Source organism: Bemisia tabaci, chromosome 5 (genome assembly GCF_918797505.1).
Source record: "Bemisia tabaci chromosome 5, PGI_BMITA_v3".
Classification (NCBI taxonomy): domain Eukaryota; kingdom Metazoa; phylum Arthropoda; class Insecta; order Hemiptera; family Aleyrodidae; genus Bemisia; species Bemisia tabaci.
The window spans coordinates 31936962-31962479 of record NC_092797.1 but is presented as its reverse complement, the minus strand read 5'-3'; the positions used below and the strand labels follow the sequence as shown (position 1 = coordinate 31962479).

The 25518-nt window shown below is 39.4% G+C and overlaps 1 protein-coding gene across 1 annotated transcript; it reads right to left on the bottom strand.

Annotated features, from left to right (window-relative positions):
- Positions 1-325: 325 nt before the first annotated feature.
- On the bottom strand, positions 326-24625 carry LOC109037309 (O-acyltransferase like protein). The gene is made up of 13 exons (XM_072300564.1): positions 24165-24625; positions 16428-16648; positions 12621-12706; positions 11539-11732; positions 10876-11030; positions 9807-9975; positions 9029-9222; positions 8640-8781; positions 7092-7281; positions 6718-6863; positions 5769-5890; positions 4240-4361; positions 326-1286 (listed from the first exon to the last, which is right to left on the bottom strand). The coding sequence occupies exons 2-12, from the start codon at positions 16451-16453 to the stop codon at positions 4298-4300; spliced, it is 1488 nt and encodes a 495-aa protein (XP_072156665.1). The 5' UTR covers positions 16454-16648; positions 24165-24625; the 3' UTR covers positions 326-1286; positions 4240-4297.
- Positions 24626-25518: the final 893 nt, after the last annotated feature.

Genomic DNA, 25518 nt, shown 5'->3' with positions numbered 1-25518 from the left:
GTTTTTAAATTTTACTGACTTGCTTGCATTCTATTTTTTCTTTTTGTAAAATTAGAAAAAAATGTAAACGACAAATAACTGTGATTAATTAGACCCTGTAATTTTGTGAATAAATTAGAATTGAATAATGAACCATAATATTGTTTCTTATTGTTAAATCAAAAGGGAAAAAAAGAGAAAAAAAGGGGGTAAACCAAACCAAAATAGTTTCGTATCAGCTTGTGGACAGCTTGTTTACTGTCTAAAACTTTCTTCATGTTGATCACTTTCAGTTTGAAGAAAACACTTGTTTTGTTATAGTGAATAACCAGAAATAACAAACAGAGACCATTAACAATTCTCATTTATTGAGTTTAAGCAATTTGAGATGCTGGACAGGGTTATCTACATTTTGGAAGCTGAAGAAATGAAGAAATCCAAGTTTCAACAGCTTAATGTGCTGTGAAAGGTGCACTGTTGGGTTCAGTCAGGCCAATCCTCACTACTTAATACAATACTTACCTACCTGAAAATATCCGTCAAATTTGCTCACTCCTATCCATTTATCCCTCCTAACCCGTGGGCCATGAGAGAGAAAATCAATGAAAAATACCAGGAATACAACGAATCAAACACTTTGGTATGTTTTTATTTAGTAAAGCTTCTTTTAAACCTTGTTCCTTCACAATTGTTGTCTTTATTTAGATTCGCACACAGGTACTCCGGCACTGTTTTTCAAATTTGGACATTCTAAATTCTCAGATAGTTATTTCAGTAATGTACAGAAGCAGAGCCTCTGAAGAATTTTCCAGAGTACAAAAGCATTTTTCTCTTAGACCTTCTAGAGGATTTAAGATTCGCAAGGTTAAATTTCTAAAAATTATCCTAAAAACATTTTTTGAGAAACATCGGAACATCTTAAGAATTTTATGCAAAGCTGAAAGTCTGTAACGTTTTCTTCAATTCTATTCATAAAACGATTAACAAAATTCTGGAAGAGGAGCCGAAGGAAAAATTATACAAATAGTAAAATTTTTAGATGGGCTGACAAAATTGAGATCAATTACTTGTCTTCTGACACTGCAAATTCTCATGACTCTCGCGATGCAGAAGAAAGTAACTTCCATTAAGAGAGGCTGAAAATTGTTTTAAGAACGCAATGCTGACTTTGAAACTTTCTTCCAACCTCTCAATCGAAAATCATGTCGCTGCATCCAGATTTTTATCATGGATGGGTATCATTGTCCCAGGTTCCATCTTGATCGTATCATTTTTTGGATACTTTTAGACCATTTTTCTTAGATTCCCTGGAACAAATTTAGATGAATAAATTTAGAGCTACACATAGGCTGTCAAAAAATTAGTGAGACAAATGCTATGATTTCAAAAGTAAGCGAGGTAGAAGCGTTTCTTGGTCCTCTTTGAAAGACAAGCTTAATAGATTGCTACTGAGACCAAGATCAATTCATTTGGTTGAAAATTCAAAAAGTCATAAAGGTTTCAATAGTGAGTAACGTGTGGTCGCCTACGACTTTTAACAAGGATGTTTGCCATCCAAAATTGGTATCTAAAACTACTGCCCAATGCGATATGTTATTCCTAAAACAACTTGGCAACCCTAAAAAGTTCTTGGCATTTTATACCGCAGTCGTCATCCGACTAGGATGACGACTCATTCTGTCGAGTTCGCCCTCAATAACCGTGATGAAAGAATGAGTGGCTATACGGAGCACGAATAATTACTTATAGTAATTTTGTCACTTTCGCTCTGTCCCGGTAAGGAACACGCGTTGCTTGATAGCTCTCCTCTTAGCGTGTCTTTTACTCTGTCGAGTTCGCCTTCAATAACCGTGATGGCAATGTAAGTAGCTCCGGAACATGATTAGTTGCGCGCAGTAGTTTTGTCACCTTTGCGAAGTCGCCCAAGTAGCATTTGGACGTAATTCTGCCAAACGGAACTATGTGCATTACGCCGTGAGCCCTGTTGTGCATACATTCTCAGGAGTACCAGGGCTCATGTCTTAATGCACATAGTTCCGTTTGGCAGAAATACGTCCATTTATCAACGGAAAAATCGCTATATATCGCGATTTTATCGGCTACAAAATCGCCAGGACCATCAACATCTGAGCGATTATTCTCGATCTCATCGCGATAAAATCGCGCTTTTATCGCCCGACAATATTTATCGCGATATTTTCGAAATAAAAATCGCGATAAATGGAGATTTAATCTCGATTGCACACATCGAAATTGATCACGATTTTATCGAACCAAAAATTGCGATGTGTATAGCGCTTTAATCGCCATATATCGACATGTTTAGGAGGAGGTGATCCTATTTTATATCAGCACTAATGCGATAATATCTCGATATATTGCCACCGACATAATCGCTATTTATCGCGATCACTGCTACTTGGGCGCGGCAAGGTACACTCGTTATAGCCAGTAGGGATGCCTAAGTTCTTGATAGTACAGAGGTTTTTTATACTGGATTTTTAATGCAGGCGGTTGTTGGTGTGCAATCTAGAGAAGCTACGAATTTAAATCCTGTGATTAGAAATGTAAAAAGAAGATAGGTCTATGTTCACTCAGAATTATTATGGACGAAAAAAATATACAATTAGAGAGCTTTTTAAAGAATCATGTACGAAAGAAAAGTACCTACTGCCGCATGTGGCAAAACACTTAAAAGTTCCATAACTTTGTAAACTTTCGTTCCATAACTTTTCGTAACTAAGATCAAGGCATTCTCATCATCAAGAAACAAGTATCTAAGTATAAAACATTAATAAACAGGGAATGCCTACGTCTTGAAATCAAAGTTTAGGTAAAGTGAAAAATTCTAACGCATAACTAGGTGGTCGACTTCCAATACAATTCTAGCTGAAGCGCACTTAAGCTATGCAATAACCACTGCAAAAATGTCACAGGAAATCGCAAAGGCCAGCGTGCATGAAGGCTATTTCAATTGTAATCTTCCGTCACATTCTTACGGCGCAATGATACAACTATTTGAACTCCCCGGAATGCGTGAGGTATCACGCCGCATTTGAAGGCGTTTTCAAAACCGCCAAGTTCCGACACCCAGATTATCTTTTTGCATAGTTCATATTATTTTGTTATATTCCGTACCACTTGTTTATTCTTAATCCTCGTATGAAAACCACCCATTTGCTAAAGTCGTTTAAGTAAATCTATTTGTGACTCACAGCTTTATTAACGAAAGGCCTCTGTCATCATGGGTGCGAAAGAAGTACCGATGCCTGTTTTAAATGTAGAGAATTTTACTCCCTCTGAGTGTCCCTAGTAAAAAAGAGTCAGGCTGACTCACTTTTACTAGGGTTGAACTTTGCTGGGAAAAAGCCCTTATAATGTGCTGTAAGATTGGTGTTCTTTTTTCTCTCACCAGAAACCAACAGGGCCGGATTTACCTTCTTGCCGCCTGTATTTGGCCGCCCCCTTCTCATTCGATTTAAAACATCAATAAAAACCATCAAAAGAATGTGCCGGAGGGGGAGGGGTGCATAAGATGCGTTCACTCGTGTTGGACACATTTTTTGCGAAAGCCCTATCAACACTACTAGCAAAAGTTAAGTTCCGTAAACCTATCTCTGTGTGGACAAAGCCTTCCAATGGTAAGAAATGAACGAAAACATCAAGAAATAAGAACTAACATGAATGTGCTTCAATAATTTTAACTTCCACCGCTGCACCGCGTCGCGCTTACCGCACTGTTTGGCGCAATGCGTGAAGTATTACGACAGTCTTGTAGGCGCTATGCGTTTCACGCCGATCGCTGCTGAACGCACTATGTTTGACGCAATGCGTGAAGTATTCATGCACTCTTGTAGGCGCTAATGTGTCTTACATGCCGACCGCCGCGCCGAGGGCTTCTCCTTTCCATCTCAAGTCCTCGTCATCATTGCTCTCTGCGCCGCGCCGTTCCAAGCTAAATTGCGTGTTAGGTCTATTCTCTCTTAACTCGACTATATTAAAGGTGCTGTCTCTTGTATCATTGAAAGACGACAAAATTAGAAATTACTACACTCTCAGGAAATGAGAGATTTTGTTACATTTTCTCGTTTGTAATTATTTTCTTAATCCGATTTTTTTTTATACCTATATTTAAAAAAAAAAAAAAAACTTGCACATTTGCCGCCATGGGCCGCGTTCTATGTGGCCACCCCCAAGATCTGGCCCTGCAGAAACCAAGATTTTTTAAAAGAATCAAGTGTGTTATTACTGTCTACTTACCGGGGCCTAGATATCCGTTCAATTAAATAACTTCTCAAGTTCCCTGCCGGCCGATCAATTATGAGGTACAACCAGAGTCCCAGTAAATTAGATAGGAGAAAGTCACCAGCCACCAGTGTAGCCTAGAACAAAAGAGGATGTGATTGGCCTGCGGTTCGAGTCAGAATGTACCAAAGTTGAATGGTTGCGCTAAGTTCTATTAATTTGACAGGCACCCATTTGGTGCACCAATCGTGCATGATATTATGAAAAAACAACTCATTTGGTATGGTCATGTTCAGAGAATGGCAGGAGACAGGTTGCCGAAGAAGGTCCTTGACTAGGTTCCTCCTGGGAGAAGACGCAGAGGGCGCCCAATGAAAGGATGGAGGGAAGGGATTGAAGCGGAAATGTTAAGGTGTTTATTCTTGTTTATTCTTAATCCTCGTATGAAAACCACCCATTTGCTAAAGTCGTTTAAGTAAATCTATTTGTGACTCACAGCTTTATTAACGAAAGGCCTCTGTCATCATGGGTGCGAAAGAAGTACCGATGCCTGTTTTAAATGTAGAGAATTTTACTCCCTCTGAGTGTCCCTAGCAAAAAAGAGTCAGGCTGACTCACTTTTACTAGGGTTGAACTTTGCTGGGAAAAAGCCCTTATAATGTGCTGTAAGATTGGTGTTCTTTTTTCTCTCACCAGAAACCAACAGGGCCGGATTTACCTTCTTGCCGCCTGTATTTGGCCGCCCCCTTCTCATTCGATTTAAAACATCAATAAAAACCATCAAAAGAATGTGCCGGAGGGGGAGGGGTGCATAAGATGCGTTCACTCGTGTTGGACACATTTTTTGCGAAAGCCCTATCAACACTACTAGCAAAAGTTAAGTTCCGTAAACCTATCTCTGTGTGGACAAAGCCTTCCAATGGTAAGAAATGAACGAAAACATCAAGAAATAAGAACTAACATGAATGTGCTTCAATAATTTTAACTTCCACCGCTGCACCGCGTCGCGCTTACCGCACTGTTTGGCGCAATGCGTGAAGTATTACGACAGTCTTGTAGGCGCTATGCGTTTCACGCCGATCGCTGCTGAACGCACTATGTTTGACGCAATGCGTGAAGTATTCATGCACTCTTGTAGGCGCTAATATGTCTTACATGCCGACCGCCGCGCCGAGGGCTTCTCCTTTCCATCTCAAGTCCTCGTCATCATTGCTCTCTGCTGCGCCGCGCCGTTCCAAGCTAAATTGCGTGTTAGGTCTATTCTCTCTTAACTCGACTATATTAAAGGTGCTGTCTCTTGTATCATTGAAAGACGACAAAATTAGAAATTACTACACTCTCAGGAAATGAGAGATTTTGTTACATTTTCTCGTTTGTAATTATTTTCTTAATCCGATTTTTTTTTATACCTATATTTAAAAAAAAAAAAAAAACTTGCACATTTGCCGCCATGGGCCGCGTTCTATGTGGCCACCCCCAAGATCTGGCCCTGCAGAAACCAAGATTTTTTAAAAGAATCAAGTGTGTTATTACTGTCTACTTACCGGGGCCTAGATATCCGTTCAATTAAATAACTTCTCAAGTTCCCTGCCGGCCGATCAATTATGAGGTACAACCAGAGTCCCAGTAAATTAGATAGGAGAAAGTCACCAGCCACCAGTGTAGCCTAGAACAAAAGAGGATGTGATTGGCCTGCGGTTCGAGTCAGAATGTACCAAAGTTGAATGGTTGCGCTAAGTTCTATTAATTTGACAGGCACCCATTTGGTGCACCAATCGTGCATGATATTATGAAAAAACAACTCATTTGGTATGGTCATGTTCAGAGAATGGCAGGAGACAGGTTGCCGAAGAAGGTCCTTGACTAGGTTCCTCCTGGGAGAAGACGCAGAGGGCGCCCAATGAAAGGATGGAGGGAAGGGATTGAAGCGGAAATGTTAAGGTGCTCAATCTCCCAAGATTTGTGGTTTGAAAGAGAGTCAGTGAAGGTTAGGAGTCGTAGAGCGCGAGGAAGTGCTGTAAAGCGACTTTTATAATACCCATTTGGTTCTACTATTGATACAGAGTCATATTGCAAAATTCTCCGAATTTTCCGTTTCACTCAGAACATCATTTTCCAAAATTGATACGTTTTGACTAAAGCAGCACGTGGTTCACTGGGTATTATCATGAAGAATTAAAATGAAACAAAACGTCCTCGATTCATATCTCGGCTGCCTGCTGCAGCGTCCGTAATAACGCCTTCATGCAACTATTCGTGCTCGACGGCTGTCTGTGTTGCCTACTTGAAAAAATGAAGGCGCCAGACGGCTAGGACTGTTTTATTCAAATTTGCTGCTCCAAGTCACCGGCTTAGAGCTCCGAGAAGATTCGAGGCTTTGAAGAAAAAACAAGAGGTGGAGGCCGTTTTTTCTTTGCACTTGGAATGTACAATGTTTTTTTGCAACGTGAATTTTGTTGAGTGCAACTTTGTGAGAGAGGAAAAGTCACTTACGAAATGCGGGACCGAAACATAAAGAGGATGACGAAGACTGGCGAGGTGGAACAATTCCCAGACTCCGTGGATCAAGTAAACCTGATATATCAATCTGCTGAGTGGCGTGTAGAACTTGTGCGATAAAATCTGTTCCACAGCCTCACCTAAAACCAAAATAAGGTCATTGGAACATTCAAAGGCACCAAAAAGAGATTAATGATGAGTTTGAACAACTTTTCCTTTCACCTGCGAAAAAGTGATTCGTCTCCACATTTTACCTTTATTTTTTTAGTTGATACGAAAAACAGGAAAAAATATGAAATGCGCTGCCATATTGTGATGGAGAGTGGTGACATGCCCTTGGCAATAATTACCTTTGGAGGATAACTTACCGAAACCCCAACCGAGTTGAATGACTATCACAGCACAAATCAGAACGGCCCAGAGAGTTCGGTGGAGACTCGCATACAGAGCATGCTCTAGGGGATTGTACGACCTGTCATTATCGTAAAATGCCCAGCCGGGCACTTGTGCTCCAAAACCTACTATGACTGCAATGCAGAGGGCAAACCACCGTTTTGGCTGTAAACATTTCAAAGACAATCAAATTAATTTACTTAACATTAGTTATAATAATTTTTTCATAAATTTTCGTAGAAGTAAATTATTGGTGATTTTTTTTCTTCTTTTTTAAGCTTGCAACTCGTCGGATGTATCAGTAAATTATACTGTCCACAGCAGGTATACGAGCACCATGGATTGATTTCCAAGTTTTTTTTTATAGCAAGGCTTTGATCACTCAATCAATTTTTTCATCAAATGGAACCGGAACCTGCTAACAGGAGACAGCCTCTTTGAGTGGAACTTTTTTTCTGTAAACGAAAACATTTAATCGAAATCAGCCTGACCACATTTCACACTACTCCATTTCCTTTCATGTTTTATTTTATTACCAGGGAACTAAACCATTTGACGGCTTGAAACTTTCTATAATCAATTATGAGAGAAAATTAGGCAACACCTAATTCCATCTAATTGGACTTACTCATCACGGAAACGGACAATTTTTCCGGCAGATTATTTGAAAAACAGGGAAAAATAGTTGAATAGGCAACTGGGTTGTTACAATGACCCGAACAAAAACAAAATCTTAAGGTAAAAGAAATGAACCGCCCATGTTATAAACAGGGGAGGAATATACTTTACACCAGAGGAAAAAGAACAGAGTTGAACAATCTTAAGCTCATTTCTGTCAACTCCCTGATAACCTGTGGGAAGACCGAGCTTTGTGGCGATTAGGTGTCGCAAAGCGCCAAAGAGCGCTATAACAGCGACTCGTATGTATGTATGTATGAACAATCTTAAGAATAATTCCAAATGCCAATTTAATTTTCGAGAAAATGCTGCAAAACAGTAGAGGCTGAATTCCTCTACAAATCATACGTATTTCCGAACCCATGCGATGAATTTCTTCGTGCGTGGCATATTAATAACTGTATAAATTTTGATTCGTGGTAGATTGAAATTTTAATATTATAAGACTCACATCATAAATAACGAATTCGATAATTTCAGTAAAACGTTCGTTGTTAAATCTCTCTATTTTAATACTTATCAAATTTACTGTAATTCTTATTTCGAACGAATGTACGAATACATTAAGACAAATCAGCTACTGTAACCGGAAAAAATGACCATTGATCAGTGTCAACTTCATTGAGCGTAGCGCATAATAAAGATGAGAGGCAATTGTCAGTGTCATTTCACTTTTTTCGGGTGTTTTTTCCCCCACATCGTCTGATCAACCTGTTCCTGTCAGGAATCATGCTGCAACATAAAAGTTTTTTTCACCTGGTGACCAGATTATGACCGCGCAGGTGAGATTGTACTGCTGAACAGAGACGTTTTAGTGAGATGTACATTTTTGTATCGTTACATACCATTGAGAGTCTCAGTTTTTCGTTCTTAATTTGCATCAATATGTATCCTGCAATGATGCCGACAAAAAACGGTCCTGCCCTGTTCCAGCTTTGTATGTAAAACTCTCGGAACGCCGTATCTTTCACAGGATCGACGAGGAAGCTAAAAAAAGGAACAGAGATTAAAAGATACGGACAAATAAATTGACATTTTGCATTTTAAAAAAACAGTAAAAATTTGTGAGTACCGTCTGTTGATCGTTAAATTAGCACTTAATTATACATGCAGGAAAAAAATTGCATACTAATTTTAATTCAGGAACTGTAATTTAAAGTATCGACTACCTGTTTAAAATTTAAAGCTTTTTTCATTTTTTTTTTCAAATTTTCAGAAGTTTGAGTCGACTTACCTTTGATATAGTTTTATGATGCCCTCGTAACGGTTAACATACACATTCCGGAATGGTACAATTATAGAGGCCATTAATGCCATAACTGCTAGTATCAATCCACTCATGTGATTTTTTGAGAAAACGTAGACGAGTACACTGCCAATTATTATGAGCTGCAAGTCGCACGAGACATACCACGAGTGAACCAAACACTGAAACAGCCATGAATTTTACATTATCAGCAGATGATTTTATGTGGGTAACAAATGAAATTCACTGTTCAGCTTTACCAATTTTCTTAAATGAGATAATAAAAGATAGAATGTGCATTCATTAAATCCGCTTTCACGGCGCTGTCTGGCGCTGTGCAACACCTAGCCGCCCATAGAGTACATAGAGTCGTAATGTAAGTGGGAGAGCTTGCGCCGTGTTCTCCTCGACGAGTTCCGAGCCCGGTGTGCGGGGTCACTTTTTCGATACATATTGATCCAAAATGGCGGTGTGGAATATGGCCAGGTCCCCGTGTATCGCAAACAATCGATAATTTATCGCAAAAGGGACCCGGCGCTGCATAGGAATCTTTGAATTCGGGACCTGGAAATTGCTCAAAAGTGGCGCCAGCTCTCCCACTTGTATTACGACTCTATATATGTACTCTACGTAGCCGCCAAAGGCCGCCCTAGGCAGTGAACGTGATTGATGAATTGATCATTTTGGTTAAATTCCATGAGCATAGAGTTGAAAGGAGAGAAACATTCGGGTAAGTAAAACGCAAGAGAAAATACAATTCATTTACCATCTCATCAGCTGCCACAATATTGTTTATTCCGAGGAAATTAGTCCACCAATGACGACGACAGTTCTCACTTTCTTTCACTGCAACACTCTGCCACACAGGTCCCTCCTCTAAATAAGGTAATGCATGTATGATGAATGCAAGCATTGCCATGTACGCTGGCATCAACCTAAAATACGTGCAAAAGAATAATCATTGTCTCTAGGCACAAGACAAATAAGCAACGGGTTCAAACAGAAAATAAAATAAACTTACAGGTAGCTCAATGGCTTTTAACATGAGCTGTTTATAAGCCCTTCAAATAGACTCCTTTGTGTGATTTACAGAGAAAATTAAGTCAAATATTTTCATGAGATTAGAGAGAAGTGGGCTCAAATTTTTTTTAACTAAAAAATGGGTATTCGCATCTATTCATATATGATGTAAATTCCTGCTTGTTAATACAAAAACAGTGTAGCACGCATATAAATTTTAATATTTAAGCATGTAAAAAGTTTCTAAAATCCTTTTGATTTCAGATTCCCATTTCATTAAGATTTTAAAAGTGCACGTGTCGTCATGTTCTCCGTTATTTCATTTTCACTTTGTTTAAGCCATCTTTACATGAATTCCAATGAAATCATTTTAATATCCTCAGCTTTAAATTGGTTGTATCTAAATGTAAAAACCAAGAAACCAGAGATAGCAAAGTGAGCATCCACATCCGTTGACATTTGCTGGCTCAGAGACTTTAACGCAGAGTAGAAAAGTTAGATATGGTGAAACACAGGATACAACTGTTTTGACTTCCAAGAGGCAAACTTGCATATCCACAAAAATGAAGGAGAACTTGTTCTCTTTCCCGCTGTCTCAGAGACTTCAACGCACAGTAGAAATGCTCATGCGGAAAAAAGTTAAATGGGGCAAAAGACGTGATAAAATTATTTCGATTTCCATGCAGGTGCAAGCAATGTCGGATAAGCTCTGCATGAATTACAAGACATTTTCTAAGATATTCCAAGTATATCACGTCACGATGTGTCAGGAACCAGTACCCTTTGACAAACAAATTCTATTCTATTTCACTCACCTAAGCCATCTATACATGAATGCCAATGGTATCATTTTAATACCCTGAGCTTTAAATTGATTGTATCCGAATGTAAAAACTAAGAAACCAGAGATAGCAAAGTAAGTATCCACAACCGTCGACTTTATCAATAAGATATTTCTTCCCTCGATACCCTGAAAAAAAAAAAAAAAAAAAAAAAAAAAAAAAAACCAAGTGATTCAAAAGCAAGTAATAAAGAACTCATTGGACGTGTTGGAAACTCTCCAATTTTTTTTTTTTCACTGAAAAGATCATTATAGCGCCCATTTATTTTTGAAAGGATCGTCAAAGCCAATCACCCAAATGGAACGTTTTCATTTCTAACACAAAGAAAAGTAACACAGAATAACACCAAACACGACCATTTTTCACTGTGTATGTGTGGGTTTTTTTTCACGGTTTATTTTCAATTAAATGAAAATGGTCAACGAATGCAATAGGACATTGACCAAGCTCCTGCTCTTTGGTAACACACATAGAGTCTAAATTGACCTTTTTTCGAGACCCAAACTCGGGTCCACCGGGAATCAAACCCGGGACCTACGGCCAGCGGTATACGACCATTGCACCATAGGAGGCCAACATCCTACAGTATTCAATTCTAATCAAATTCTATATAACCAAAAATACATCGATACTCACCTCTTCGGCAAAGGTTGGATTGTAAAGCATGCCACCAAACGTCATTCCAACCCTGTGAGCGGTGACCATGAACATCATCGACAGAACTTTAATTCCATTCAGCACTTTCAAGTCTTCCTCTCCCTTATCTTCATTAAGCTTCCCCATATTGTTGACAATAGATAGGATGTTAATAAGACTCAATTGTTGACTATCTGAAAAATTTTAATTAAAAGCATAGTTTCAAAATTATATTCTATCAAAGAAAGGCGTTAAATAAGTAAAAGTAACTCATTGCCTAAAAAAGATAGCGATTTTCCTTAAAGTTGCTCCTGCAACGCATTCTGGCGTTCTGCGACACCCAAACGCCACATGTACCCATCTTCCCAAAGGTTATCGGGCAACTGACAAAGTATAACACCTCTTCGTCAACGGCCTGTCGCTGTCCTTTCATATGACGTCCCCGTCGCTTTTACCCAGGTGGTGCCCAATCCAAAACTTGTTTGAACAACTTCTCTTCCTACCTTCTTTGCACATGTCAATACCACACTAACTGCCTGGCCATGACGTCGATAACGAATAATGCAGTCGAAAAAAGTGCAACTCTATTGCAGCAAATCTTGGAACGTAAATGTGTATTTTGTCGGAAAACCAACTAAATTATTTCCTTGAAATTCTCTGTAAATATGCACGAACGAGTGAAAAAATCGTAGAAACTTCGGGAAAAACTATTGATTGGTCTTAAAAGAATAAAAAATATCGGCGGAGATTCGCAAAATCGTAAGTATGAGAGACGAATTCCTCGACTTTTTTCGGTCACGTGTTGTTATTCGCAATCTCTTTTTTGCCCGTGTGTGAGGGTGCGCCTTTTGATGTATTTTCCTTTTATTCCTGTAATGGAAAAATTTCTAGAAACATTTTACTCATCGATCTTAACATCATTCTTGACCTTGTTGGTGTCAATATAGAATCGTGTTTCACTCACTATATACCTTGGTATTAGTTGACCAAGATGAGTGTGGTATTGACATGATCGTTGTAGCAGGGGTTCTTTTTTATTCATTCATAGAAAGTAATCATGTGAATTTAAAGGTTTTAATTACCCTCACATCGTGATCCGCTATTTATCAGAACGATATGGTAACATGTCACGCAGACGCATAAAACAGTCAAGAGCACAATATCATATCTGAAAGAAAAATGAAAAACAAGAAGAAAACATGTTGATAAAAAGTCATATTGATATCTTGCGCCTCACTGATACATTGTCGGTGAAAACTGAGAATCCTGTACCTCAGGTTACAACAATGCGTCTTTTCCGATTTCTTATTCTTATATTTTTAAAGGCAAACGCTGGTAAAAATTGGCGATAGGAGCTGCGTTTCAAAATACCATAGGAGTTCTTATAGCCGACTGAAGAAGGCGATAGAAAATCATATAGGTAGCTGGCTGTAGAAATTGGAAAAAATCATACGGCCGATACGATTATTAAGGTGTTCGTTGCTAACTCCTGTCCATTCATCCTTTTCCATAGGTTTAAATGGCAGATCAATCGATATATCGCAAAGCACGCCACGTCGCCATTCCCTGGTAAAAATTGGCGATAGGAGCTGCGTTTCAAAATACCATAGAAATTCTTATAGCCGGCTAAAGAAGGCGGCAGAAATTATATCGCTGGCTGTAGAATGCGGAGAAAATCATACGGCCGGGCTATACGAAGCGATAAAAAATTATGCAGCCGGACTATAGTTCCTTCCTATCGCCGGGCTTTACTCTTTATCGCCTGGCTGTTGCTTTTTAGCCATCGGCTATAAAAGGCTATAAGAAATTGTGTAGATATTCGTGCGCTTTGTAAATCCTTAAGTTTGTACGGAATCCTCTTAATATTTACAAAACGCACATTATATTTTCCTTTACTACATATTTTTTTCATCAATTAGAATGAGAATAATCCATACAGAGTGTGCAAACATTTCAAAGTTATGGGTTGAAAAACGCTGACTCCACGAAATTAAATATTAGAGCCTAACACAAAGCGGAGCGGCGGCGCACTGGCGCCTACAAACCTAACAGGGATACTTCACGCATTGCGCAATGCGTGAAGTATTCCTGTTAGGTTTGAAGGCGCCAATGCGCGTTTCGCGCTGGCTGCCCGCCCGCCGCGCCGCGCCGCAGCGTACCACGGCGCTTGAAGCAACTATTTCACACCAGAGGTATTGCACAGTATCATACGAAATTGCAGGCGCTCCAACATATTAGGAATGGCAGGCATCCTTCAAAAGTACGGAGCTTTCCTCGCAAAAGAAATCAAGATGCTACGGCCCAAAAAGAGAGCGGTAGTCCAAAAACTCACTAAGTCCTGGCATCCGTAATTAGTAACGTTTAGCATACATTTTATCGCCAGGCTGTTGCTTAGTTGCCATCGGCTATAAAGGGCCATAAGAAATTGTGTTGCCGGCTATAGAAGCTATTGAAAATCTTACAGCCGGCTGTAGGTTTATGGTATTTTGGAACACAGATTCTACTGCCAATTTTTACCAGGGAACTGATGAATATTTTGCAGGCTTAAAATGTCTTTGACTCCTCAGTCGACAGTCGAATGAAAAAATGAAATTTTCCTCCTCGGAAGTTGCCGAGTTGGCTCCCGTCCATTTTTAGGTGGGTCGAGTTGGCTCCCGTTTGAAAAAGGGGGTCCCCTCCCCTAAGGGTCGAGTTGGCTCCCGTTTTAAAGTTTTTTTTTTTAATTTTATTTTGTTTGTTTATATCGTCTCTCTCCGGACAATGGGTATTAAAATGTAGGGAATGGAAATGATTAAAAACAGGTTATTAATTTTCACCTGCTACGGCCAATTAGCAGGACTTGTCATTGGAACATGGCCATGGAGTAGGATACTTATAATCGGGAAGGCAGGAATTTAAAAGAGACTCGTTTCACAAATTCGAACCGTGAGTATTCGTAGGTTTTTAATTTCAACATACAACGCTCAATGTACTCCCGTTTCAATCTATTTTTCTTACTTGGTTTTCTCATATTGCATGACTTAAGTTTCGCATATGTATCAATCTGCATATTGATTAGAATTTTACAACAGCAAAATATGTTGGGATGTGACCCTGGGATTTCTTTATTTAACTTGCCGTGAAATGATTCGCAACAATTGGTTGTCGTGTCCTCGTCAATACAAAACTTTGCCCACATCTCCGGAGGAAAAGGGGCATTTTCAGATATGTAATTATCTAATACGTAATCAAAGAATGCGTCGAGTTTCGGCTCATCTGAAGGCTTAATGGCCATTAGTTCCTCCACAAAGAAATCTCGAGCCTCATCGGGCGGAAGTAGAGGCAGTCCGAAAAATAGGCGTAAGATTCTGCCGACGATAGAATCCTTATTTCTAAGTCCTGCTAATTGGCCGTAGCAGGTGAAAATTAATAACCTGTTTTTAATCATTTCCATTCCCTACATTTTAATACCCATTGTCCGGAGAGAGACGATATAAACAAACAAAATAAAATTAAAAAAAAAAACTTTTTAAACACGCCCTTTGAGTACGCTACACTCTTTGGCCAGTCCTAAGCCTGGATTAAGTGTGAAGGGAAAGTTTTTTTTTTTTTAATTTTATACTTTTTTCCATCGAAAAAATTCCAAGTTTTTTCTCCATTGAAAATAATCAGTTGCTTTTCAAAGTGACAACGTCCAGTGCCGAATACCTAATCATTGTTTGGGCGTGAGTGTTACTGCTGATAACTGATTTCTCCTCAGCACTCTTAATTTCTCAGACTTATCTCATGCATTTCGCACCTAGTGTCCGCCGCTTTACGCGCGGCGCGTCGCACACGCCACTCATTTCAAACGGGAGCCAACTCGACCCTTAGGGGAGGGGACGCTTTTTCTAACGGGAGCCAACTCGACCCTTAGGGGAGGGGACCCTTTTTCAAACGGGAGCCGATTCGGACGTTTGGGAGCCAACTCGGGTACGTCCTCCTCCTCTAGCGAAAATCTACCCATATACGAAAGGAGAGCTATGAAACCACTATACTTTAAAATTAGTAAAGCAATCTTGAACGATTTGAATCTGGACGTACTCATATGGTAAAAAGGACCAGGTAAAAATAACTCCCAAAAATGAGCTATTTGTGGCTCATAAATTCTACGTAGATAGTTTCTATTGCTATAGTTAATTTACATATTATATGTATTTCCTCCAAGAATGAATAACTTGCACGTTCCGTAAGACGATAATAACTGACAAAATTCAAAGCCTCAGACCATATCGATGTAACATTCATTCTGCTAGCTCTAAGTTGAAAAATCATGTGTATCTTGACTAGAGTGCGTATTGCAACTTTCGCTATTAAAATTTTCTCCCTAATTTTTTACGAGGGAAGTGATCCAATTTTTTCATCGTATTCTTATAGAATTTTTCTCCAACAGATACGAAAAATCACAGAAATATTCAAAATTGTATGTCGATAGTTTACCATTTGAAAAAATACAGTATAGTGGGAAGTTTGCAACGTCGCAAACCGAGACACGCGATTACCGGGTTCATCTATCAACTTGACTCTCAGATTTCTACTCAACTGCTTTTTCTTCTTCGCCAGCGTTTTCATTTTAGAAAATGACTATGGCCCCTGGCCTTTTCTACATATTATAGTTGAACTCTTTAGGGGCAGTACTGTCAATTTCGATCAATTATTATCAGTAATGTATTTCAATTATGTATGTCGTGTTATGTATCAGTTATGTGTTTCAAAATATTTCCTTAAGTAATCCTCGCCAAGCAAATCCTCCCTTTAAACAGCCCCCCCCCCCCCAAAAAAAAAAATCCTGATATAGAAATGACGCCCCTATACCTCTCATATGCACCAATATTTCAAGTTTTAATAGACTTTATTCATAGGAGACTTACATGATTAATTTTCCTAGGAAAGGCATGTGCTGTTTTTCATCGATCCTAGAGGAACAGAGTCGCTCAGTCAATGAAACGTTGAGAATGATTCCATGATCTTTTTCGACATCGGCAAAAACGTCTGAGAGGGACTCCTCAACATCTTTCCACGAACATGCTGCCGGTACGCACAGCCCAAAATGAATCGAATCCCTGTCAAGTCGTATAGGATCTTTGCTTTTCTGTTGAGCATAAATGTTACATATATTGTTGGGTTTTTTTCATCTTTCTGTATCCACATTTATCAAACCTCACAATGGACCACTAGACAAGGTACGAATTTCAGCATTCTGATACATGTTTCTTCACCAAAATTTAACGTAGAACACGATGCGCACAACGAAAATTACCGAAATCAACTCCTTACCAGGGGTCGAGAGGGTTCTCAAGAGCGAACGCCGATTTCCAGGATTTCATATGCATCGCCTCCTCGCTCGCGAGTTGAGAGGCCTTTTGTTTCGAATGCCCTCTCCGTTCGCAAACCCAAATCTTTTTGTCCGGCGCCCGCTCTTAGTTCTCGATACCTGAGGCATATCGCGGCGAAAGCGATACCCATCCCAGAACGCGATCGATTAGCCGTCTAATTCGATTGCCCTCAGAGAGGCGATGCCAATGACACTCGTATTCATATCCCATCTTGAGAGGCGAATGAAGAACGCCAGTTTATTCCCTCCTTATTCCCTCTCATCGCTCAGTGGTCGCCTGGTCGGGCGCGCCGCGGTCCGCTGGGCTGCGAATCCTGCATACGGTCCACGTTGACCCATGGTTGACCGTTGAGTCATCCTCCTTGGCCATCCCTCGGCTCCTGCGCTTCCTGCGGGCTGCACCAGGTCGTCTGAATGCACTACCAGCCGAGCACAGTTCGTTGACACGCTAGTGAGATGAGGGTGAAAACGACGAAACACCCGGACGGTTAATTTTTTCGTCTTGTGAATTTCTTGACATGTTTCGCTCGGTAACCGATCATTTCAGTTAATTTGTCCACTTAAGCCGCGGCAATTTCTCCCTCTGAAATATTGTTATCACACGTTTCCATTAATTTTTCTTCACTATCCCCCCCCCCCTCTTCTGGGTTTTGCTTGATTCTCCACCCTCTTCCCCCGTTACCAATATTAAACGCATCAGGCTATGAAATATGATATTCATGTTCTTAAAATTGAATGCAACTAAATATGCAACTGCAATTCGAATACGTCAAAAACTTTCCTCAAATTTCCGTCCTTGCCGTGTATCAAAACACGTTTTATCCACCGGTTTTTCATATGTTTCATTGTTTTTTCCCCTTTTTTATTACCTACTCATTTTTATCTTAGTCTTTAATTCATTTATTCACTGCTATTCCAACTGAGTATTTTTTAATATTCTTTGGCATTTCATGCATTCCTTTTTATTCCAGGTACAATCCTGCAAGTGGGGAAAGGGAGAACAGGGCTAACAGTATTAAGCGAAAGTTACTAATCTCAACACAAAAAAAAGGGGAAAAAACCCGGTTTTAGGCAAGAAATCAATTTTCTCTGCATTACTTCACCTTGCACTTAGGGAATTGGGCATAAAATTTCCTACCTCCAGCAATCATTATACCTCAAGTCAATTTCAGTACTTAAGCGCTTAGATTTCACTTTCCAGAATTTGTAATCGAAAACCCTAAGTACAGTCTCTAAATTTAGGAGCTATAAAGGTTTTTAAGAAATTTTGGATAAACTAGACCACCTTTGGTGAAGAGACACTATTCCGGTGACAATGGGAGTCCACGATTTCTGAGTTAATGATTGGTTCCATAAACGCCAACCATTAGACGGTAAACTCCTTGACAGTAAATTCATTAAATCTCTATGAAAAATATGAAGGAAAAACTACGAAGACTTAATTTTCTGTTCATAATGACCACAGATTCCTTGAACATAGCAACTTCGGGGTGATCTCTCCTTCCCTCTTAATTCTCCAATTAATGACTGTGGTAAAGGACGTTTCCAAATTTTTTAATTAATTAACGTCACTTCTTCTCAGAGAAATCTGGCTATTTCTTTATGAAAACGTGGGACAAAGTGTCTTCGTGACTCTCGAATTTAAAAAAATGTACTAACAGAGTCGCACGGCACAAAGTAGGTATACGCTAACGCGACAGCTTTGTCGCCCAGAGCGGTCTTGCACTCGAAGTCTGATGAAAAATTTGAATAATTATGAGTAGGTATATTGAAAAAGTATGGTATCGCAAAACTCGCAAATGTCTTTAGCGCTTTTAAAATACTTTCTATCACATTCCTCCAATTCTTGTTTAGCTTACCGATATACCTACTTGTAATTATATATATTTTTCACCAGGATTGCAAGCTGAATCCAAATCCGTTGAAATAGTAGAACATTTTAGAAACGGTAAAGAAGTTGGTCGGCAAATTATCCTCTACCAGTAGAAGGAGGGTGTCATTAACACATGTCTGACCGCTTTCACGTTTGGCCCACGTTTTGATCAGTAACTTACCGATATAATTACTTATTATTATATATATTACTCATCAGGATTGCGAGCTGAATTTGAATCCGTTGAATAAATGAAGATTAGTTAAACTTTAAAAAAATTGGTCCGCAAATTTTCAGCGGCTAGTAGGTAGAGGGTGTCATTAACACGGGTTCCGCCGACGGAGAGAACCCCAAAAGTAAGCACAATGGGAACAATCGCGCGTCGCAGCCGGTCGAGGGCCAGCAGACCGGCGCGGCGCGGTGGGAAGATCCGGCGGTGCTATTCGAAGAAGCGCCCCCGGACCGTTTGGTGGCCGAACCAAGAAGCAGGAGTTTTCTGAAATTTCTTCTTCCATAAGCGTCCAGCCCCGTTACAAACTAGAGGCTTCAAAGAGACTCATCGATTGCCCCGACTTCAACCGCTGGCCAATGAGCGGGCCAGGAAATGCAACGATGAACCTCTTTGAAGCCTGTAGTTGGTATGTGGGCTAGACGCTATACTGATGCGGTATGGATTTGTTTTTCACAAATTTTCGGATTTTTACCACCATTAGTGGCTGCTCACAAAGCTCATTATAAGTTAAAAAACGGTGAAATTTCGATTTTAAGAGCAACCGAGCGGAGGGACTGGGCATTGCCAAGCGAAATGAGAGTGACTTGGGAGAAAAAAAAAAAAAAATTCTCTTAATGTGCAAGGTATGTGCTCAGTTTGTACACATTTTTGAACATCTAGCGTCCAGTCCCTATCACTCACTAAAATATCAAAAATAGACGGTTAAAATGCTCAAACAATCGGAAAAATCACGATCTATTGGCTGTGTGCGCGTCGGGTAAATTTTCCTATCTTTCAAAATATTTTTGGCTACCGTGGTTTTTTTTACATAGAACCATTTAGGACCGTGCAACATTTTTTTTGGTTGATTGAAAAAATTAAGTCCCACCCTAGACACGCTTACACTTTTCAGCATTCACATCAAAGCGCATCCCTGGTGATTCCGTGCTGAGGAATAACGCCGCATAATCATTTGAGTGATGCCAAATTTCCTCCAAAAGTTTTGAATTATAGTAGGGCCCACGAGGGATGATCCCTGAGCCGCGGGTATTTCTTGCAAACACTGGCAGCAGTGAGACACCCCCGTCCGGACCGAGACTGGAGCTCGCGCGACAATGCCGAGCCGAGCCACAATAGAACCCTAATTACTTACGCGTAATTAACAATATCACCGTCCTACTAGAATGATCCAAAATTTTTTGAAAATTGCTAAAAAAGTTTTTAGGTAGAGTTTCCTCACTCTCTGTTAAAGCACGAGTAAAAAAAGGCCTCATTTATAAAAATCTGTCAAATAGCAAAGAAGTTACAGTTCGAGATACTATATGAGATAAATAAAAATTAAACTTCGCTATAAAAAGGAGAAAAAAGGAAAAAATAAAAAGTGTAAATTACAATTAAACATCATTTAGTTCAGAATTTCACAAGCAATTCAACCATGTAATGGACGAAGAGATTGGGGCAAAATTACAGGAAATTGATCTTTTACGAAAGGGCTTCCTTTTAAAAATTTTGACCTGAAGATAGGGGTGGAATAGCGGCGGTTCGCACATAATACCTATTCTACCCTGCTAAGGAAACGCCGTATGAGCCTTTAGCCGATGCCAAACTTCCGTTGACTAAAAAAGAATTTTCAGGGAAATCAGTGAATACTTTCCCTCCAATTTTTCAGGGAATTTTATTCGCTGTCAGCTCTAAATCATCTGAAAATTGAGGAGTTAGGTGCAAAAGGGGCGTCATTGACAAAATCGCGTTTTGAGTTATTCGTGTTCAAAGTTTGTTGCTGTACAAATGAAATGTATGTTTAAAGATATGGAAATAATGTGGTAAGTTTAAATATAGATCATTTTATCAAGTTTAAGTTTGTACAATTAGAAGCTCTGAATAATCGCGGTTTTTTTTTTTAAAATATGGAGGTTAGGTACGTTCATTTTTAGCCAACCTAACAATAATAAAATTACTGTATCTCAGTGAATGTTTGACGTAATAACATGAAAATTGGCACACCTACATTTTAGGATATGAGGATTCAGAAAAACCGGTCTCTGCAAAAGGGGCGTCATGGACCTAACGCCCCTTTTGCACCTAACTCCTCAATTTCAAGAGAAAATATGCCCAATTCTGCTTGAAAATAAGGCATTTAATTGGAGGAAATTTGGCAACTCGCGAATGTTCATACGGCGTTTTTACCCAGTTTCGTCGATGTGCGTGCTCGATCTCGCAGCGTTGACATTTACATGGTCCATGCGTTTATTCGCCCGATTTTTCAGGGATCATCCTTCGTGGGCCCTACTATACCGCCTTAAAATTATTCGAAACTTTAGATCAAATTGCTCATAAAGTTCTCTGAAAAATCAGTAAAAAAATATAGTTGAATTTTCACGATAATCTGTGGGTCATCAAAGGAAATTTGGCAACGTCTGATGGTTCAATGGTTCATACGGCATTCGTCTGTAGCACGGCAAAATGGGCTATAACATAAGGTGCGAATTTTAGCATTCCGAGAGGGGTGCGTTTTTCTCTTCATTCATTTTTCGGATGTGTTCAATTGTTCATATTGCTTTGAATGGATTGCATTTTGCAAGAGAGAACCACGAGCATTCCATGTTTCTAAGATTGCGCAACTATTTTCACCTTACAAATATAAACTGATCGCCTAAATAAGTTCTATCTTTACTCCCAATAAACTATAAATTCAAGCCAAAAATTACGCTTGTAAATTTAATTTCTTGCATGATTTCAGTGATTTGATATCAAAGAATGTAAGTTGCACAATCCCAGCAATATTGGAATGCTCTTGATTCCTTTTTGCAAAATGCAATTCAAATAAAATAGCTCAATAAATCTAAGAGGACTAAAGCTTTAGTTAAGAAAAAAAAAATATAAGCCAATTTCCTGACCTTTATGCCGAAATTTTTCAAATGAGCCGAAAATTCGAAGAGAGCCTTCTCTAAAGTACCCTGACAAAAGTAGAAGAAATATGGACATTACATGTACCGATCAGCTATGAGGAATAGATGTTTAGACGTGCAGAAGTCAAAAAGCGACAAGCCCACAGTTTACGCACGAATCATGACAGGCGGGAAATAGCCAGGGTAGAGGACGAAAGTAAAAGAGGAGAACGCATGAGCACAATGCCAAAGTGAAAGGAAGGAGTGATCGGCTGTCGCGGTCCAGCGTGTGCGGACTAGCAGTGGAGGAAAGAATCCAGGGGTAAAGTCCAGAGCCTTTGCGGGCAAAAACTCAGCCGATCCAGATCAATTCGATCGGAAGCCCCGTGTGCGTCTTTCGAGGAGGGCAATCGAGATCGGGTTTTAATTCCCTCCTGTCTTACGAGGGGATGCCAATACGGCCAGAAATTATATCCCATCTCGGGAACTGAATAGTTTGCCCGCGCTACTGCCTCTCGTTCTTCGAACGAGAACAATAATCGCCCCATTCGCCTCTGAGTTCGGGATTCGGTATCCCAAATTCTTTTACCTGCTCTGGCCTCTTGATCGAGTATCGCGATCGAAAAGTGACGCTTGGTCGTTCGCGAACTCGGAGGGCGATCAAATTAATTTCAATTCCCTCTCGACCCCTGCTCCTTACGAAGATATTTAATGATTCTTGATGCGTGAATTCAAACCACCCGCTCATGAAAACTCAATGCTCTACGTAATTCACATCGTGCGCTAAACGTTATATCATGACAGTCTCTGCGATATAAAAATCTGGCAACCTCAATCTTGACGCTTTGGCTCAGCTATAGCACATTGCTGATAGTTTGTACAATACATGGTGGGAAATGAACATTGCTCGATTGAGAAGCTTGCTGAAACCGCTGTAGTGCGCGATTTGACTAACGTAGAGCTTTGAGTTTCTTGTGAGCGGGCAGTTCAAATTCCTCGTAACCAATGTGAAATAAAAACGTTAATATCTTCGTTAGGAGTTGGTTTCAGTAATTTTCGTTGTGTGAATCGTGTTCTACATGAAATTCTGGTTAAGAAACATGTCGATGAAGTTTCTAAACAAAAATAAAGTTTGTTAATCTCTTCTGTTTTTCATACCCACATCGCCGCGACGGACGTGGCCGCAATGGCGATTTTGTAAGTTGGCACCACTGTTTGTTCACTATTTAAATCCATGAAAAATATCGATTTTAGGTGACCAAGAATCGATTGTTTTACATACATTTAAATAGAAGAACAACAATATTGCCAACTTTCAAGAATCGCCATCGTGTAACCGGATGCAGATAGATGAGGTACGTTGTGTAGCAGTCATTTGTTTCCATTACAGGTGTGTTTAGGTACACATGACTGGACGCGAGAAATTGGCTTAACCACAGTTTTCTCAGAAAAAGGGCATTTGCGCTACGGGCCCATTTCCTAAAAACAGCCTAGGACCCCTGACTTACTCACACAAAACTTGATTTCTTGTTTCCAATCGTCAAATAATGAGGTCAAAACTCGGGGCATGTGTACATTCAGATCCAATGAATCTTAATTATTGCAGTCTCCAAAAAGGGCCCATATGCAAATGGGCCTCATTTCGGAACCCTCCTCATTTCCCCCTTTTTTTGCGAACTAAGATTTGAGAACTTTTGTAAAATTCAATCACCTGAACATATTTTAATGACTAATAATTTAAATCAATCTTTGAAAACTTGATGAAAGTTGCAATTTGAATACTCATTATTTGCATTTAGTCATCGATGTCATATGCACATTATATCATCATTCTTTAGAAGAAAAGGAAATAATTTACAAAATTCATTTTTTTTGTGTGTATTTTTGTCACCTGGACTGAAATTAACAGAACGGAACCAAGTTAGGTGCATTATCAAGAAAAATAAAATATCAGTGATTTCCAACGAATCGGAAGAGGACTCAAAATTCCTTTTTTACATCAAGTGTGAGAGTAGAAGAAAAAAACTGAAAACTCTCGTTTCTGATATAACTTAATGTGACTTCGTTTCTTGTTTAGCCCATATGATGGTTTAAAAACTCGTATCGAAAGTGAAATGAGGAATATAAAAACCCCAGTAATTTTTACTATACGTTGAAATGTTTCAAGTAATATTGCGCGTGGATTAATGAGTGGTACATTCTCAGTTTTTATAGGTATATAATATACCTAAAATTCACAAGTAATGAGCACTCAATAGCTTTAAAAATATCTAGTCACATGGATTAAATAATTTCACTTACTTTGAACTGCCCACAAAGTTAAATTCCTTAAATTTTCCTCGTACAGATAGCTATGTTTATTGCATAGCGGGTTGGTCCTCGATTTCGGCCGAAAGTTCGAAAGTTTTTTCGACAGCACGACTGAAATCCAATTCGAGTAACTCGCTTTTGACGACCACGGTGCCTTAGTGGTGTCCGCGGAGCGTTCACAAAACTGCACTATTTTTGAAGATCCTAATGTACTGTTATCGGATTTGTGTAAAATTTGATTCTCTATTTTTGCCTCCACGGAATTCCTACAGTTTTTCGTTAGAGTATCAGCTGACCACTGCGACGCGGTAATTAAATTTGCAGTGAATATTAGAATACACGAAACGCACAAAACATATTGCAGCGAATGCTTCATTGTCGAAAGTCAAATAAGAGAAGTAACGAAGTGGTTAATATCAGGAGAGGTGCACTGCAATAATCGGGCGGATCACAATTTGGTAAGTGCAAGGTTGGTCCTCGGAATCCCGGCGACAATTGACTCGCAGAATCGCTCATTTGAAAGAGATTTATTCTGTTCCTTTATTTTTTTGTTGAGCGTAGCAAAAAGCCGCTCCTCACACCGCGTAAAATGGAAACCTCCTTTTCTTCATTAGTAATTGATGATGTTCAATGGTGTTTTTAGCTCTTTCATTTTAATCTTGAGTAAAAAAATACCTAAGCATTTAAGAATATCTGAGTGAGATCCGGAATCTATTTTACTTTGCTATATGATGTCTGCTAAACGGATGTATTCATGCCTTAGTAGACTCTGAATTAAGCAAGTACAGAGGAACTAAGTGCATTTTGCGTGCGTTAATATCAAGATTGTATCAAGGCTAGCTGTGAAAAAGTTTGCAAATGAGACATGGGTAATTTTTTTTGCGTCAAATAGAGCTAGAATAATTTCCACGTTGAACCGCCCGTAAGTATGGAAAAAACCCCAAGACGATGACAGAATTTTCTCCCATAGAGCTGGAAGACCTTCCTCTGATTAATTAATTTTGTCCTACTTTCCTTTCTCTTGAATTTCTGATGATGGCTGTCGAAACGTAATGGGTTTTCGTCGATGTTTTCTCGCAAATGTTGCTAGGTTTTTGTTGTACTTATTGTCTCGGCAAATTTGTCCGGGACTATGGACAGTTTGGTGGAAAATTTTCCTCTCATTTTTGTACTATTAATAGCTTGAAAATCTATAGCTATTCACCAAAGATTTTTTGCCAGCTTTTCGGAACTTAACAGATTTCGTTCTGCAGAGTTGATAAAAATCCTTGAACACAACCCACTTTCAAATAAAATCTACTCTGAAAAAGATTTGGGCTCGAGACGACTTAGTAAATGGGAGTGA

Bases quoted from the DNA above. Each gene is read 5' to 3' on its own strand.
- LOC109037309 (XM_072300564.1), bottom strand. From the start codon at position 16,453: ATGCCTTTCCTAGGAAAATTAATCAT. The intron at 9,223-9,806 runs GTAAATGAATTG...TGGCTGTTTCAG, and splicing joins TTGTGGCAGCTGATGAGATG to TGTTTGGTTCACTCGTGGTA. The intron at 4,362-5,768 runs GTAAGTAGACAG...CTTTTGTTCTAG, and splicing joins GAACGGATATCTAGGCCCCG to GCTACACTGGTGGCTGGTGA.